The sequence below is a fragment of the Onychostruthus taczanowskii genome, unplaced genomic scaffold (assembly GCF_017590055.1).
Source record: "Onychostruthus taczanowskii isolate IOZ18803 unplaced genomic scaffold, ASM1759005v1 scaffold154, whole genome shotgun sequence".
Classification (NCBI taxonomy): domain Eukaryota; kingdom Metazoa; phylum Chordata; class Aves; order Passeriformes; family Passeridae; genus Onychostruthus; species Onychostruthus taczanowskii.
The window spans coordinates 1-16,503 of NW_024498730.1; the positions used below are offsets into that span (position 1 = coordinate 1).

General features: G+C 40.4%; 1 protein-coding gene and 1 long non-coding RNA gene across 2 annotated transcripts; one reads left to right on the forward strand and one right to left on the reverse strand.

Annotated features, from left to right (window-relative positions):
* The first annotated feature begins 80 nt into the window (after window positions 1-80).
* On the forward strand, window positions 81-6,857 carry LOC121333047. The gene is made up of 3 exons (XR_005952235.1): window positions 81-274; window positions 1,360-1,424; window positions 2,080-6,857. It is a non-coding gene; the product is annotated as an uncharacterized LOC121333047 (long non-coding RNA).
* A 4,490-nt stretch (window positions 6,858-11,347) lies between these two features.
* Window positions 11,348-16,257, reverse strand: RPS6 (ribosomal protein S6). Its single transcript, XM_041399084.1, has 6 exons — window positions 16,069-16,257; window positions 15,185-15,316; window positions 14,185-14,395; window positions 13,671-13,817; window positions 12,376-12,533; window positions 11,348-11,513 (listed from the first exon to the last, which is right to left on the reverse strand). Exons 1-6 carry the CDS (start codon window positions 16,240-16,242, stop codon window positions 11,418-11,420), a joined length of 918 nt encoding a protein of 305 aa, XP_041255018.1. The 5' UTR covers window positions 16,243-16,257; the 3' UTR covers window positions 11,348-11,417.
* Window positions 16,258-16,503: the final 246 nt, after the last annotated feature.

A 16,503-nucleotide genomic window follows, 5' to 3' on the forward strand; every position in this document is an offset into this window, starting at 1 on the left:
TAACTGAGCAAGAATGCACCCCAACATATGTGTATCTCACTTTTGGAAATACTTCTGCTTATTAAAGTGAAAAAAAAAAATCTTTACTGCTGTAATAGTCTGTATGGTTCCACTTCCCAGATTCTTCTGAAAAGAAACCCTCCACACTGGCAGAAGATCAGCAGGCAACATACACATTGTTAGAGAACATCAAGCTAAGTATTCAACACAATGATGTTATGAAGCCAATCAACCTCCTCCTACAGAAAGTTAAACCAGATGTGAAACGACAGAGGTAAAGACATAATCTCTTCTTAGTTTCCCTCCACCAGAAGTTAAATAAGATCAGACTGTGTACATTTCATAGCGATAATTTCATAAAGACCTCTGGGGAAGATTCCATTTCATTTGTGTCCACCAAAAACCATGTGTACCTTTTTACACCTGTGTTTACAAACTGATGCACTCTATATTCAGATGCATAGTTCAACCAGATCAAATGGATGAATGTGATTCTTTAATAAAAATGGACATTTTACAATGAGCAAGAAAAATGCAGGTATTAATTACACAGATTTTGATGTTGCTCCAGATCTAGCCAATTGATAAATACAAGTGTCCTGTTGCAGTGTGTGGAATATTCTTGCAAGTTATATCTTCTGAAATTCTAGCAATCTGGAATACTGGCTATGAAAAGTGGTTGCAGTGTGAGTCACAAAGAGAGGGAGACTTGTAAATAGTTCTTGTATTTTGTAATCTGCACTGCAGTTCAAGGAAGGCTTTGTACAAGAGCACAGACTCTGAAGTAAACTACAGCAGATACAAGATGTATTTAAGTTTCTTATGCTAAGTCATCTTTGTTTCTGTGTTTTGTAGTTACTAAAAAGAAACAGAAACTGCTCTGCTTAGAGAAGCATCTTTGTTTTCCACAAGGGGAAAAAAATAATATCTGATTATTTAATGATGCCTATTTCTGAGATTGCCCATGACATTCTGAAACAAAAAACAAAAGTATGGATGATCTGAAGGAGCCCATACTCACACATTGCTTCATGGTCAGGCAGGAATGAATTAATAATAAATAAAAAAGTGGTGGTTATTTTAATATTTCTTGTTTATTAGGCATTTCTATGGCAGAGGAATTTTTCATAGAAAATGTAATTACTAGGATTTGGGAGTGGTGTGGCTTTCTGTCAAGTAAAAGTATTCAGGCATTAAAAAACCTTAAGCTAGTAGTCATGTATTTAGATTGGCCACTTTTTTCACAAGCAAGGTTAACAGAACTGTTGTTGAAACTACATAATGGAAGTCTTCAATATTGACTTTGAAAACAGGATAGTTGATGCTTTCATTAACTCACCCTTCAAAATATTCCCCTAGGAGTTTTTATAGGGAAATTCTTTTCCTGTCTCTGGTGTCTCTTGGAAGAGAAAACATTGACATTGGTAAGTAAAAAAATACTGTGAAATGCATAGTTCTTTTCGATATTTTTCATGAAAGCTAGTGTATAAAATCTGTTTCTAAGATTCAGTTGTGTTTTAGTGAAAATTACTGCACTGTCAGTCTTTAGATGTTGCTTTTATGTAAATATAATTCAGATGAAACCATTAATTTTGACTTTGTTTGAAACCAGTAATGAGTTACTTTAAACAAAGAGTATTTGAAGAGCTTGAAGTTTTAATTCTCCATGTCTGAAAGCTTGTTTCCAGTCTTGTCCATCTTTCTCTGACCCACATATCAGACCTGTGTTATCCAAACATCTGATTTCCCACCCTCTACTGATCTCTTCTATCCTGCCTTCTATTTGGTTCTACACAATTGAAGTGACTCCCTCATGGAATGTGATAGGGGAGCTACACTGGGAACAGGCAAATAAATGGAGCTGTGAAAGAAGCAATGGGCATCCACTGCTACACCATCTTATGGGGATCCTTTTCAGGTCCTCTGAGAAGATGCATTTTGAAGAAAAAAAAATCAGCATCTAGTTAATGAAGATGATTTTGTTACTATATAAAAATCACCAAAAGCATTTTATAGGAACAGTAGTATGCATTGTACAGTTTTTCTTAAATAACTTCAACTCTGCTTTTTCTGTTTCAGAGGTCTTTGATAGTGAGTACAGACTTGCACTTAAAACACTACCAAAGGAAGTTCTTGAAAAGATGCAGAGAATAGACGTTCCACCAAGCAGCAGGGTTGAGTGTTGCAGGAAGTGGTTTGGAGCACCTTTAATATAAAAACAAGGAAGACACACACCATACTTCGGAGAGACAAAAGCAGAGCTGAACAAACCCAAGAGCATGGTGACACACACTTTTGAGCCTCAAAAGGTGTTAATCGAGCAATTTGTCAAACCAGTTTCATTGAACTGCAACATGTATTCTTCTCACTCATGTCATGGGCACATTGTAAAATTTGTCAAAATGTTTTAAAATGATGAGTTTGTTTCAGTGGCTGATCTGCTTTTCCCCTATATATATATATTCTTTAATTTCCTCAAAATTTTCCTCCACAATATCAAATTATTCAAAAAGCTGATGATGAAACAGTAGTCTATAGCTGGTGACTTTCTTAAGGGCCACCAGTACTGGTGTATTTTAATGAAGTACTTTTCCAGTACTCAGGTTCTTCAATGCTTCTTTAAAATGATCTTTACCTAGAGGGGCGTCCTTTTATTAGTGTGTGGTATGGTTGTATGAATGTAAATATTTGTAACCTTGGATTGGAAGCTGCAATGCAGTTGCTTTCATCAGACAGTATATTAAATTGCTACCCTTCTCCTGACTCTTGTCCCCGTCAGTATTCTGAACTACCTTTGCTAACCTTTTCAAAATGTTTATCTACAGCTGTGAGAAAACAGAGACTTACACTCAACTTTCCTATATTCTCTATCTGATAAACTGTAACATTCTGTAAACGTACTGGCTGCTTTCTCCAAAGAAAGATAAGCTTCTACACAAAGCAGCTGAGAAATGGATGGCTTTCTAAAAATTATGTAGGAAGCTCAAATGGTATTAGAATACACACAAGAATTGTGTGTAATACACACAGATACTGCCTGAAAAAAAAAAAAATACGCTTTATACTATTTGCATGTGTGTTTAAGAGGTGTCCTTCTCTAATTCTTTTATCACCCTCTCCCTTGGTTTTATACTATGGGTTAATTATTTTGCACTGATAGTCCAGATTCAATATTTCAATTAAAATGTATTTATAAATGTGGTCTTCAAGGTGTATATTAGCAGAAATGAAGTGCTTATGTGTATGATCTGAAAAGATGTATCCATCTTTTGTATTGCTTCTAGTAGATAAGACACTTCCTCACCTCACATATTTAATTGACTACAGTAGTCATAGTCTTGGCAAGGAGAGCCTGGATACTGGTCAACAGTGTAAGTGTTTCTGTTACTTGAAGAATATTATAAGATTTATTCCAGGTTTTTGCTGAAAGTTAGTAATATGGCTTTTACAATGGAATAATTCATAGAGAAAAAATATATTTGTAGCATGTAAAAGGAGCATATAGCTTAAAGTATTAATTGCATCTGGATATGAATGTATTTACTTGATACTACTTTAAAAACTTTTCGTTCTTCAACATTATGAGGGATGAAGATCTGTCTGGAACTATTTTTTACATGAAACAATAAAACCATTTTTTTTTTCATGAGATGAAAACAAGGGAGTTGCACTACATATGACAAAATATATTTACATCATAGACTGATGCCTTGTATTTTGTCTAAAAGTGCTGATCCTAAGTTAATATGGGGATATTACCTGGACAGATTCTCTCCTGATAAAACTGTTGTGCTTTCTCAACAACTAAAAACAAGAAAGCACACAATTTTTTTTTTTTTTTTTTAATTCTTTATTCTTTGGGTTTATGCACGGTTGCTTGCTGATACCTGACCTACATCACAATTAAAGAATAGTCCTTGATTCTTCATCTTTTCCTCTCTTCTTTAGTTACATAATTACATGGTTCCATCCTTCTAAAATTGAAGTCTATCTAAAGATATCTAAAGCAAACAAATTAATATTTTTACAAATCAGCAGCAAATTTTTCTGTGTAACTATATGCATTATTTTTCAACAGACAGCTACGCAAAGACCATTATTTTTGAGTATTAAATGGACAAACCATGTGATTATGTGATGCAACTTGCAAGAAATCAAGTTTTAGTTACACTTAAATTCTCCCAACTCATTAAATGGCAAGGAAAATCTGTCTAGTGAGTGCTGGTTTAGATATGTGACATCCAGTTTTAAAGCATAGTAACTAATATTATTATGAACTAGTTTTCCTAAACACATCATCTTCATTTCCAAACAACTTTCTCATCTGTTGGTGAAAATATAGATTAATAAGGGAGTAGTGTTGTAAATACAGCAAAGCAGATTGTGTCACAACACCTAGTGTTAATTGTTAAACCTTTCCCAGCTATATACACTAAACAAACAAACAAACAAAAAAAAACCAACAGAAGTAAAGCCAGAGGAGAAAAGGACAGCTGCAGAATTGGACTTGCTTTGATTTTCTCTTGCATATTGGCATTTTTGTACACTACAAATTAACTGCTATTCCTGGTATAGGCACCTGGCTTTCAGGGTGGTAGAAGTCCTGCATGTAGCTACTTGAAATCTTGAATCTGCATATTTTAATTGATTCTTTACTACAGAATAAAAAAGGAAGACCTTCTCTTTTTTGTAGGGAGTTCTTAATGCTTAGGTTTTAGAGTAGCTAACTAATCAGTTGTTTTTTTTAATGTAATCCATAGCTCAGATGAAAAGGGAGATCTTTGAAAACAGTTTGTTTTCATCTCAGATTTTTCTGGGAGAAAAGTAAGTTTCACAAAATCTGGCCAAAAATAACCAGGGAAAAGTTTCGAAAGCTTGTTGTAAGTGCATTGCAAACATTTTTGTTCTTCTGAAAATTAGGCACTAAAGGCACCCTTCTGCAATTTAATTGACAGGATGAACTTCTTGGGCTACATGGGGATGACTTAGTAATGTACAAATGCTTCTAAATTGTTTGACATCCAGCTCCTATGAATCCAAATTTATCTGAGTCCATTATACATTATTGATCTGAGGAAAGTGTTGGGAAGGAGGGATGAGGATAAGCTAGATTTTGGTTCTGTTTTTTGTCAATATAAACAGAAGAAGTAGCATTTTGCTCACTTGCGAAACTCTTGCCTCCACATACTCTTTCTAGTACCTCAACAGCCAGTGTTCAGGAGTTTATTCTTCTGTGGATATTTTGTGATTCCCACGTACAACCTGAGGAAAACATTTGCAGATCAGCACTAACTTCAAAACATGTGATTTGTGCACAAAATGAGGATGTAGAGCAACCTGATAACAGAAGTGGATGCAAACAATGAATTTCAGGTACACCAAAGAACTTAGAAAGTTTATATTGAAAGAAAAATTATCAAAGAGAAACTTCCTTAAATTGTTTCCATAAGGATGTTGAACTGCAGCCAGTTGTGCTAAGATACTACCTTGCACCTTTCACCCAGCTATAAATCAGTCACATATACAGCTTGTGTGCTCACATGCGAAGAGCTGGGTTTTTTGTGGAATTGAAACAACAAATGAGGTCTTAAATGTTTAAAATCAGAATTCTTAAGTTAAAAAGCTTTTCCTTATTAATTATATTCTGGCACATCACCAAATCCTGACAACTTTGAAAACCTTTTAGGCCTAGGAGACTGGTGTGGTTGAAGTGTTGGCGCAGTCATTTGTTCCAGCTTTTACATGTTACCAGAAGCATCTGTATGTTACTTATAATCATAGCCTGTCTTCAAATTTCATGTAACTCAAGTTTAGACAATACAATTGTAATGGAAAGTATTTTATTTACTATATGTGTTTCAAACTAAATCAATTTTGCAAGTAACTTAGTCTTGTTCCTTGTGGAATTTCACATTGGTTAAGCTCAAGCTACATTGCACTTGTGAATAAGTAATATTCTATTTTAACTGTGAATTAATGGCTGTTTGTATTGCTGCAGCTAAAAGAATATACCTTTCATTGAGTTTACTGCTTTCCTTGAATAACTGCAAAATAGGGGATATTTTCAAAATGTATATTAAATTAGATAATAGAAGTTATATTTTTAAAACAAATTGTTAAAATGTAAGGAGCTGAAGAATCCACTCAGTAGTTTTTTCTTTCTAAAACTTTTAATTCAACAATTATTGCAATGCAGATAACTCCTATTTTATTTACAGTAAGCAGGTAATCTTATTCACATAATTGTATCATTTTCAACAAAAGGGTTCTTTTTTTCTTTCAACTAATAAAAATCTTAAAATGCAGTCTGTATATCCACTTTTCACTATGTATCTTTTTAAAAACAAACACCCTTTTGACTTGTAAGAGTTGAAACTGAATGGTTGGATTGGATTCTAGTTCTGTAGTCTCCTGTGCTGTATATTGTGATGCATACATGAGAGGATCGGATGGCGTTTTTATTTGTTCTTTCAGTCTGCATCAACCAATGGTGCAAATAAAAGGGATTGTTTGCTGTTGTTCAGAAGCACATTAAACTCCTATGAGGAGCTCAAAATAAACTATATAGTTACAAGGATGAAATGATGTAGTGTGAATAAATTATTAATCTATTAAGTGAGCTGGGAAGCTTAATGCAATAAAATTTGCACTGGTTTAGAGACTGTATTGAACTGTTGAAAAATGGCATCCATTTACTGTGCTTTGATTAACAATTGTTTCTCTGTAATATTTTCTGTACATTTGACAAAAATTTGAGTTTAAAAGGGCACTCTATATCCTGAATTCTGTATAGATATTCTAGACTAAGAAACAATTTTTAATGTTGTTCCAAAAATGAAATATATATGCATCCTGTGTAAAAATATGCCATTGTTTTTTCGCCACTGGAATTTAAATGATTGACAGAATTTAATCTTAAGTGTAAATTCAGCCTATAGTTCAGCAAAAGACTTTTGGCTGTCTTTTTGCATAATTATTTCACAGTACCTCAGTGGCTTTTGAATGATGGGAAAGAGCAGAGGCAGGGGGAGAGGGAAATAAAAAATGGGACTCACTTGTGGAGATGTGGCTTCTAGAGAGTATGGATGGCTCTGTGGCACCTTCAGCAAGCACTGGGCATCAGTAGAGGTAAGAAGAGGTGAAGAACAGGCTCAGTGTGACAGAATCTGTAAATCTCTTGTTTGTAGGAAGAGCATAGCCCCTGGCTTGGATAGCTGTTGCTCTCTGCAGCATCTTTGTGGCTTTACTTGGGGGAGCACTTCCCAGGAATTCTGGTTTCTCAGTGGCTTTGTAATGGGATCACAGAGTGATGCTTTCACCTGATGCGTCCTAGCGTGTCAAAACATTGGTGGACCTCATAACATACTTGTGGGTTACATGTAATTTCCAGGTTGTTTTTTTTTTTTTTTTTTTTTTGGGGGGGGGGGGGGGTTTTTTTTTTTTGTTTTTTTTTTTTTTGTTTGTTTGTTTGTTTGGTTTTTTTTTTGTTTGTTTGGTTTTTGTTTGTTTTTAGTTTGTTTTGTTCTGTTTTTTTATGGGGCAGGGATTGGAGTGAGGCTGAGATGAAATTTAAGTAGTAGAAATTGCCAGTGCCTCAGGCCTTCTTCATCTTCACAAGTGAGTATCTTTCAAACCTCCCTCATGTATGGCAGTCAGTTCATTAATGTGACAGTGATCAATAAGAGTACAAGACCCTAAAGACCTTTCTTGGCTAATGAGACTGATGTGCATATCACAGATTGATATCTTGTGGAGAAGATTTGTAATAAACCCATATTTCCAGACCTAGTTTTATATAGAGAGCTGTCAGGAACAGTTAGTCTTCTGGACTTGTGTATCTTGCAAGCATCACACTGACTTTCCTTGTTTTCCTCTGACTGCTGACTTTGTCACTGCTGACTTTTCAATAATGATGCTTGCTAAGAATATTACCCTGCCTTAGCATTTCCTACCCTTCATGTGGCCTGTTGAGGGACGAGACAGAAGAGAGGGAGAATGCTGAGCAGGAACAAATACTTCCATTTGACGAATCCCCAAAGAAGCATGAACACAGGGTTTGGGTTGGAAGCTGTAGAGAGGAGGGAACTGCTACTTCCTGTGTTAGAATCTGGCGGGAAATTTGAGGGAATGTGATAGCAAAATAGCAGAAGGTGCTTGCTTAAGGAAGCTCTGATGTTTCATGTGTTCAGAATCACCTTGAGTGGGAGTTCCTTGCTCATAGTAATAGTTACTTCCATTTATGTAAAGACAAACTTCTACTGTCTACAAAGAAAAGGAAGAGCCAACTAACTTGCTAGGCTGGAAAACTGATGGGGTCCACAAGTAATCTGAAAGGTCTTGCCTCTGTGTAGGAATAATTGCATGTGCCAGAGCAGCTGAGCAGGAAAGGCCTTGTGTTGCTGGTGGGCATCAACCTGCCCCTGAGACTGCCCTAAAAAATGCTCAGACTTGACCAGCCACTGCCCTGCTTCAGCAGGTGTTTGCACATTACTGTTTTCCAGAGTTGCCTGGAAGAGTCTCGGTGGTTCCATGGAGTTGGGTGGTAGACAGGAACTGCTGGGAAGACCAAGGGCTCACTTCACCTGGTTACGAGAGTAGTTCAGAGGGATGTTCCAGTATTTTGTTCAGGTTTCTTCAAGATGCTTTCCTTTGGCATTTTTTCCTCATTTGTTGTCTGTGTCACGCTGCCTAAATTCAGACCTCGCTGGTTAAAAGTGATGATGTATGTCAGTGTTATGTGTATTCTGTTTCCTTTGGTTGCAGAGATGAAATGGCAACCAGTCAGCTTCTGACCAGGGTGCGTTACTTGCCCTGAAGCTTAAGGTGTCTGAGTATGCAGCCAAGCTTCAGACTTGCAGAAAATCTGCCATTAAAGAGCAGAAATCCTGTCAAATCTGCTGAGACATGCAAGGAAAAGTTGCAGTTCCCAGACAGCACTTTGCATTTAGTATCACAGGTTTTAAACTGCTGTTAAGCTGGTAAGGGACTATTGCAGCTACTGGCCTTGTGGTTTTATTGCCGTTCCTATTGCACACGGGCAGAGCAAACATGGTGTTTCTTCATTAGCCTCTTTCAGATTGGCCACTTGAGTCATCCGTGACCTAAAGCCATGGTCAAAGTAGGTGACTGGGAAAACTCAGTCTGAGTTTATCAAAGGCAAATCATGCCAGGCTAAATTGGTAAGTGCTACAGAAAAATAGCATGTCAAGACAGAGCAGTATTGTTCAGCTGGACCTTGGCAAAGCATTTGACACCGTTTCCCACAGCTTCCTCCTGGACAAATGTCAAATATAGACTGGATGGCGGTGATCTGTGAAATGGGCAGGAATCACCTCATAGGTGATCAGTGTGTTTTACTGAGGCTGGCAGCCTGTCCCAAGTGGGGCCCCCCAGGGATCAGTACTGGGCTCCATGTTGTAACATCTCCATGAATGATCTGGATGGGACCAAAAGCACCCTCACCACGTTTGCTGCGTCACTAAACTGATGTTAGGTGAGGGGGACACGGGGACAAAGAGAACCACCTTTCACAGACCTGAATGGGCCAAACTAGATGATCTTTTAAAGTCCCCTCAAGCCAGGACAGTTATTTGAGTCTACAAGGCATGATATGCTGATTTGCACTTGAAAGCCTAAGACTGCAGAAGGAAGCAGCAGATGATGTACTAAGGCAGCTCCAGGAAACAAGAGAGGGAGAAGACTGCAGAAAGGATTTTTTTTGTTTAGTGATAAGGCCACGTATTTTCTGGCTCTGACAAGGCCCCACATCCTCAAAGCTTGATAAAAATAACCAGGACTCTACTGACTTTTTCACACAATCATACAACTGGGTATTAGTTGTACTATTTCAGAGAAAGAAGCAATCACAGCTTTATAGCAGAACAGGTCATACAGAATAGCCTATAACACTCTGCTTAGTAGCATCCTGTTGAGAACATTCTTGTTCTTTTCCAGGACACACCTCAGTGCTTGTACACACCGACCAGAGTACCTCTTAATTGTGTGCAAGAGATTTTACTAGGATTAAGAATCTAGACAGTGTTATTTCTCTTCTGCAGATTGTAAAATTCTTAGCATTGTGAACTTAGTGAATGTTACTCCCTTATCTACATTTTCTCCAATTAAATTTTGCAGCTGAGACACTAATGTGGAGTAAAAAGGGACCTTTTTATTCAGTGAAGCTCAGGTTTAACAGGCCCGATGGGTCTGCACTATTAAACTGCAGGCAATGAACGTGGTCTCCGTAAAAAAAGTACATTGTAAAATGGTACCTTTAAAATCTTGACCTAGCCAGCATTATTTAACTCATGTACAGCCACAATTAACAGCCCTCCCTTTTCTGATTAGTTGTCCTTCAAGACCAGTCTCAGTTAAGTTATGAATGATGGCTTAAAGCTTGGCAACTGCTTTAGCCACGTCTCTTGGTCCATGGCTCCACTGCACTTAAGTGCTTCATGGCAAATACTGTCCTAATACAAACCTTAAGTTCAAGGAACGCAGGTTTGATCCTGCCATGCCCCTTGTGTACGGGCAGCAGATCTTGTCTCCTTCAACTTTTTAAGTCCAGATTTTTCATCTGATACGCTAAAATATGCTTCTAGCCAGGAGAGGCCCTAACTCAGAGAGCCTTGCCACACAGACAGGAATAAAAACCTTCCCAACTTCTTATGTTGTAGTGAAGCTCTATTTACTAGAAAGAGAAGCACCTATCTCAACAAAATAGAAGTGGATCCAAATTACTATTTTAAGAACTAAGAGAATTTATTTAGCTGCAGACCATTTTAACATCCAACACATGTATTTTTGAGTCAAATTCCCATTATCCTCACCCAGTATATACTGAATGCATTAAGGCTACCGAAGTTTCTAATCCCCAAGTCAAATTTTCAAGTCAAACCTTACAAGTTAAAAGGTGCTTTCTCATGCTCAGTACCAATTTCAAGAGCAGAATGCTGCAATACCTACAGAATCGCCAGCATCTCACATGTGCAGTAACCCAAAAGGATCATCTGAGAGGAACACCAGGGCTCCTCAAAGGACTACCCACCGCCAAAGTTTTTGACTAAGAGCATCATCCAGACATTCCCAGAACTCTGGCAGGTTTGTGGCCACTTTCCTGGGGAAGCAGTGCCAGTGAGCATCTGAACTGCACTTAATTCTGCCAAGAATAAGCTGAAGGTTTAAAGTTTTACCCATGTTACACTCAGTACAAAAGTGACATGATCTTTTCCTAAGAGAACTGCATCAAGATCATGGTTTTTGGTTCTAGTTTGGTGTGCATGATGCAGTAGTCTGAACTCCTATTTAAGAAATTGCCAGTAACAACATGCACTACAAAGTCTCATACTGGAAGTTTGCCACCAAAGGCGTTTATTGGTTATCAAATGCAAGTCTTTTGAGTATCATGCACAACATCTTTACTTCTGACTTGATTCAGACTTGGATGTAGAAGCTCTCAAAGAAGAAAGCCGGCGCCTCTTGGCAATCTGCTCCTGGCGTTTCTCCTTGGCTTCCTGAAAGGCATGAAGAAATACGGAGATGTTACATATTCATTGAGCACTTTTAAAACATATACTAAGGAACAAACTAGGGGAAATGCAGCTCGAAGGAATGAATTCTGAAACTCAGAAAAAATTTTGTGCTATTTGTGAAATAGCACAGAATAATTTCCCTTCTACAGCTCAGAAGAATCCTGCCAGTATTCAAACCAGCACAGACCTGTGTCTTTGCACAGTATGCAAACACCCAAAACTATGTTACACTGCACACCAAAACGTTACTATGCACACCTGAAACTTTAGTTAAGAAAGTGATGTAGAGTTTTCAACACACCAAAGGTGCAGCTCTCTGTTTCTATCTGGAAGTAGTGAAATTCAGGAAGCACTGTGCCAAATAATTCAACTGTACTGCTTCCAGTACTGCTTCAGCAGTCACTGCAGTTTTAGGAGCAAGGGCAAACACATGCTAACAAACACCTTCTTGCCAACTTACCCTTCATCAATATCAGTGGCTAAATCTCAATTCTCCACACAATCACTCAAATGCTAGGGCATCTTGAACTTAAACCAGAATTCATTTGAACTAAAACAGCTATAGAAAAAAAGTATCTTTGCAGGCCTTAACTTATTTAGTTCCTTCAAAACAGGCTCTCAGTTTAGTGGGTTTGGTTAATTTCTATTCTCTATGACTGAAACATAAGAAACATTCAAAAATCCCGAAATGACCAGCTGTGCTCATACTTGGGCACTTATATTCAAAATGAGCAGGTACAGAGCAGTGGAAGGCATACAGCTAGTTTGCTGTATAGTCCAGTTTACCAAATCCCTTGATTCTGGAGCTATATTCCATACAGCTGAGCTAAAATGGCAAACGTACCTTCATCCTCTTGGCCAACAGCTTCGCATACTCTGCAGCTTCCTCCTTGTTCTTCTGAGTACGCTGCTTTTTCAGGGCAATACGCCTGCGCTTATGCTGCAGCACTCTAGGAGTCACCAGTCGCTGGATCTTGGGAGCCTTCGTTCTGGGCTTCTTGCCTAAAAATCATTACAGATCAGCAGAAGTGGCAGAGTACCTTCCCAAGAGACCACAGGCCTCATCCAGCCAACTTCAGAGTAAGTTTGACTTACTATTACAGTAACATTATTTAGCGTACTATGTATTACAACTATAGAGTTCAACACCTTCAGAGATTTTACAGGGAAAGTTATCAATTACCACCAGACACAGCATTAACAATAAACTGTCTTAATGCTTGTGATTTTTTGTTAGAAATGAAGAGCAAATTCCTAGCTTCTCAGCAGACCCGTCTCCTTGAACTCCCCCCCCAGACCTAGATTTTTTAATAATAAAGGAATCCATTATATACCTTCCAGAACAAGCCATTGTTTCCAGCATTAAAAAGACATCTATAATTTTACTTAGGTTTGACATTGTTTGACATATCCCAAAAAACACTGTCCACAATGGGCAAACAACACATGCATCTGTAAAATAAAAATTTGCTAAGCAATCCTGACACACTTTAACAGTCATACACCACAGTCTGATATCCACCAGGATCATATTCTTCAATTGAGAAAACCATTTCCTCGGGTGTGTTCCTTTCTCCCAAACTTTCACAGTACTAAAGTCTAATCACACTGTTCTAAAAATCCACTTTCCCCCCCCCAATCAAAAGCAAAAAACCCCAAAATTAAAATCTTACACTGCATTACAGAGGTAGTAAGGACAGCAGTGCCCTGCCAATAAACCTCATTTCAGACTGCCTGCCATAAGCAAGGGGGAAAAAATCCTAGCATTTTCTCTCTACACTGCCTTTCCCCCTACACCATGAAAGTTATAACAACATTCCACCTTATATTTAACTTTCTTTCATTAGCAACTACTTTTGGGTTATTACTAGAAATACTAGAAAAAATTACTCAAGATTCTATATCAAGATTCTATCAAACTTTCAAGAACAAACTGTGCCAAAACACGGCAGAGGGGTGAAGGAAATGAAGCAACCAAGAAACTATTTTTTTTCCACAAGTTACGGCTGACAAAGCTTAAATATATTGAGTGTCAACTTCCCAGATGCACTACTAACTGTGCTTTGTCCAGTGTAGTAGGCTGAACACCTGGGCAGTAATTACAGAAATCCCAAGAGCTGTACTATTGGGAGTTCTTACCCTCTTTGTTCAGAGGCTTCCTCACAACATACTGGCGAACGTCATCTTCCTTAGAGAGGTTGAACAGCTTGCGGATCCTGCTGGCCCTCTTGGGACCGAGACGACGGGGCACAGTTGTGTCAGTCAGCCCAGGAATGTCCTTTTCACCTTTGGGAATATAAGTTTAAACACGCCAATTACTACACTACTGAACACCAGGTTCAGCAGCAAAACCCTAATACGCAAGAATTCAAGGTAACGCTAGGTAATCTTTGGGGTTTGCCTGCCAATAGCACCAGTGCAGCCACCCTTGGCTGCTCTGACATGATCAGACTGCTGTAGCAACAAGAAGTGTTTCAGTAACCAGTTTTAGCATTACAAGAATGCAATGCTCAGAGGACTCCTAAGACGCAGCAGTCACACTGAAACCGGGACTGCCATTTCCATTTCACACAACCTACCAACCGCTATCAAGCGGGCTCCTTCCAGGTGCACATGTCTACCTATTTATTGGCTGTTTCACTCAGACTCTTACCCTTCTTCACTATGACCAAGTTCAGGACGCTCAAGTTTGCATCAACGATGCAGCCACGGACAGACTTGCGCTTTCTCTCGCCGGTTCTCCTGGGGCGATAGCAGGAATGGCCCTTGCTGAGCAGGAGGCGGACGCGTCCGTGGGTCAGGACACCCTGCTTCATGGGGAAGCCTTGCTTGTCATTGCCACCGCTTATCCGGACAACGTACCCCTGTGAAAACACAAACACTTCCGAGTCACTCACCTCTTTATTTCCTCCAGTAGGAGATACCACAGAAGACTGCACACAACAACGCAGCAGCATGTCCATGGCTCAGCTTAAGTCACTGTTACTGGCAGTGCAAACATCTTTAACCAACACCTTTGGAACAGTTCAGCAATTTTACTCAAGAAATGTAAAAAATACCTCTGTATACCAGAATTTACAGTTAGTGTGATTCACGTCCCTTTGAAGTTTTGTTGGAAAACTGGAAAGCTGCACAGAACACATGAGTGTCTGGAGTAGTGACATACAGGAAAAAAGCGTCTGATCACTTTCCTTGCCAAGACGGCAGCAGCAAAGATCACGCTCCTCAAATTCAGCTGCACTGTCCATATCAACACTAACTATTCCAAACCCATCCACCAGGCCCAGCATGTTTTTTCTCACATATTAGCAGCAGTTTAAACAAAGCCAATTTTGAACAGACCAGCAGTTTTATACCTCAAATTTAACTCATCCTGAATACCAAGAGACAGCACTCAAATGGAGAGCAATAAGCTACTGTGAAGGGGAACAAGAAACTGAACACAAGGCTTTAAAAACCAATCCCCCTCAAGTAAAGTACTGAAAGAAGCTAGCCTAACCAGTAAGTCCAATACATATACAGCAAGAGAATCTTCTAACTTGACCACCAAATGCACACCATACAAGCACTCCAGCTGACAAGTGCATAGTAGAGAAATTTTGCATGTTAAGCTCCTCAAATACAACTCTTACACATTCTTCTGCACTGCTTACCTTCCACTCCTCACCAAGGGAATCAGCCAGCACCTCCGTCGCCATTCGTTTTTCATAAAACGTCCTGAGCTTACGCTCATCGTCTACTTCAATGAGCTTTTGGCAGCCAGTAGCCGGAAAAGAGATGTTGAGCTAACAAAAAAAAAAAAAACACAAAAAAAACCCAAACCAAAACAAAAGAATCTGGTTGAAACTTTATCAGAAAATTTACCTGACAGTCTGAGCTTAGCATTTCAAAGCTGGGATTCCCCAGGTGCTTACACAAACGCTCACCAGAAAAACCTGTCACCGCCACATTTGGGAGAGCCAAGGCAAGAGGGTCCCATATTCGGCCGCACTGGTCTATACAACTGCTTCAGTTGCACAGAGAACTGACTTCATTACAGCTAACCGATCGATTAGAGAATACGAGCAGCACAAACACGACTCTCCTCTTCCTACAAACCCCTCACGCCGTATTACACAGACGCGCAGTAAGTCACTGCAAGGGACCAGCTGCTGTGGGGTCACTCGTGCTTCCCGGGGCCGCCGCAGAGCGCAGTGCTGCACGGCGCCTGCCGCCACGGCCTCGGGCACAGCGCACACCGCGCCTCCCTAGCGGACCCCGCAACCCACTGCACAGGCCTCTCGCCCGCAAAACCCCTTCCGAGCCAAGCGGCTGCTCCGGAAGCCCCGCGCTCCACAACCCCGCGGCAGCGGAGCCCCGGCCGAGGAAATGGGGCCCTCACGCAATCCACTCCCATCCGCCTCGCAGCTGCGCCCCAGCCCCGCCGCCAGGGACCATCGGCCACCAAGAGCGGCTCTACGGGCAGCGCCGCGACCATTTACGGCGGGAGAGCCCAAGCCCCGCTCCCCGAGCGCGGCCCCGGCCCGGCGCGGCTCACCTTCATCCTGCTCACGTCTCGACGCCGCGAGAAAAGGCCGCATTTCCGCCCGAACTTCTTACATACACCCAGAAACTCTCGCGAGAGCAGTACAACCCGCGCCCCACGTGACCGAAGCTGCCCAATGCCGAGGGAGGCTTTTACGACAAGGGCGTGGCCTCGCGGCGCGGGCATGCCCGGCGCTCCCCGCGCCAGGGTTCGGGCGGTCGGCCCTGCCCGGGCCCGTCAGCGACTCCTCGGGGCGCGCTCGCCAGGCAGAAGGTGCTCCTTTGGAACGGCCAGTGGGACAGCACGCAGGCGCTCCGGGGCTGGGAACGCTGGCGTCTGTAAAAAGAAGTGCCATCAATACGCGAGGCAGCGGCGCGTTGTTTGCGCGGTGTGAGCGCCTCCCGCCGAGATGGGCTTCCCGGTTCCCGGCCGGCGCTGTGCCCAGCA

What these genes read in the sequence shown, in the direction of transcription:
- RPS6 (XM_041399084.1), bottom strand. Translation starts at nt 16,242, where the DNA reads ATGCCCGCGCCGCGAGGCCACGCCCTTGTCGTAAAAGCCTCCCTCGGC. An exon ending in GAGACGTGAGCAGGATGAAG is followed by an intron (nt 15,317 to 16,068) that starts GTGAGCCGCGCC and finishes TTTTTTTGTTAG; the next exon opens with CTCAACATCTCTTTTCCGGC. An exon ending in CCCTTGGTGAGGAGTGGAAG is followed by an intron (nt 14,396 to 15,184) that starts GTAAGCAGTGCA and finishes GTGTTTTCACAG; the next exon opens with GGGTACGTTGTCCGGATAAG.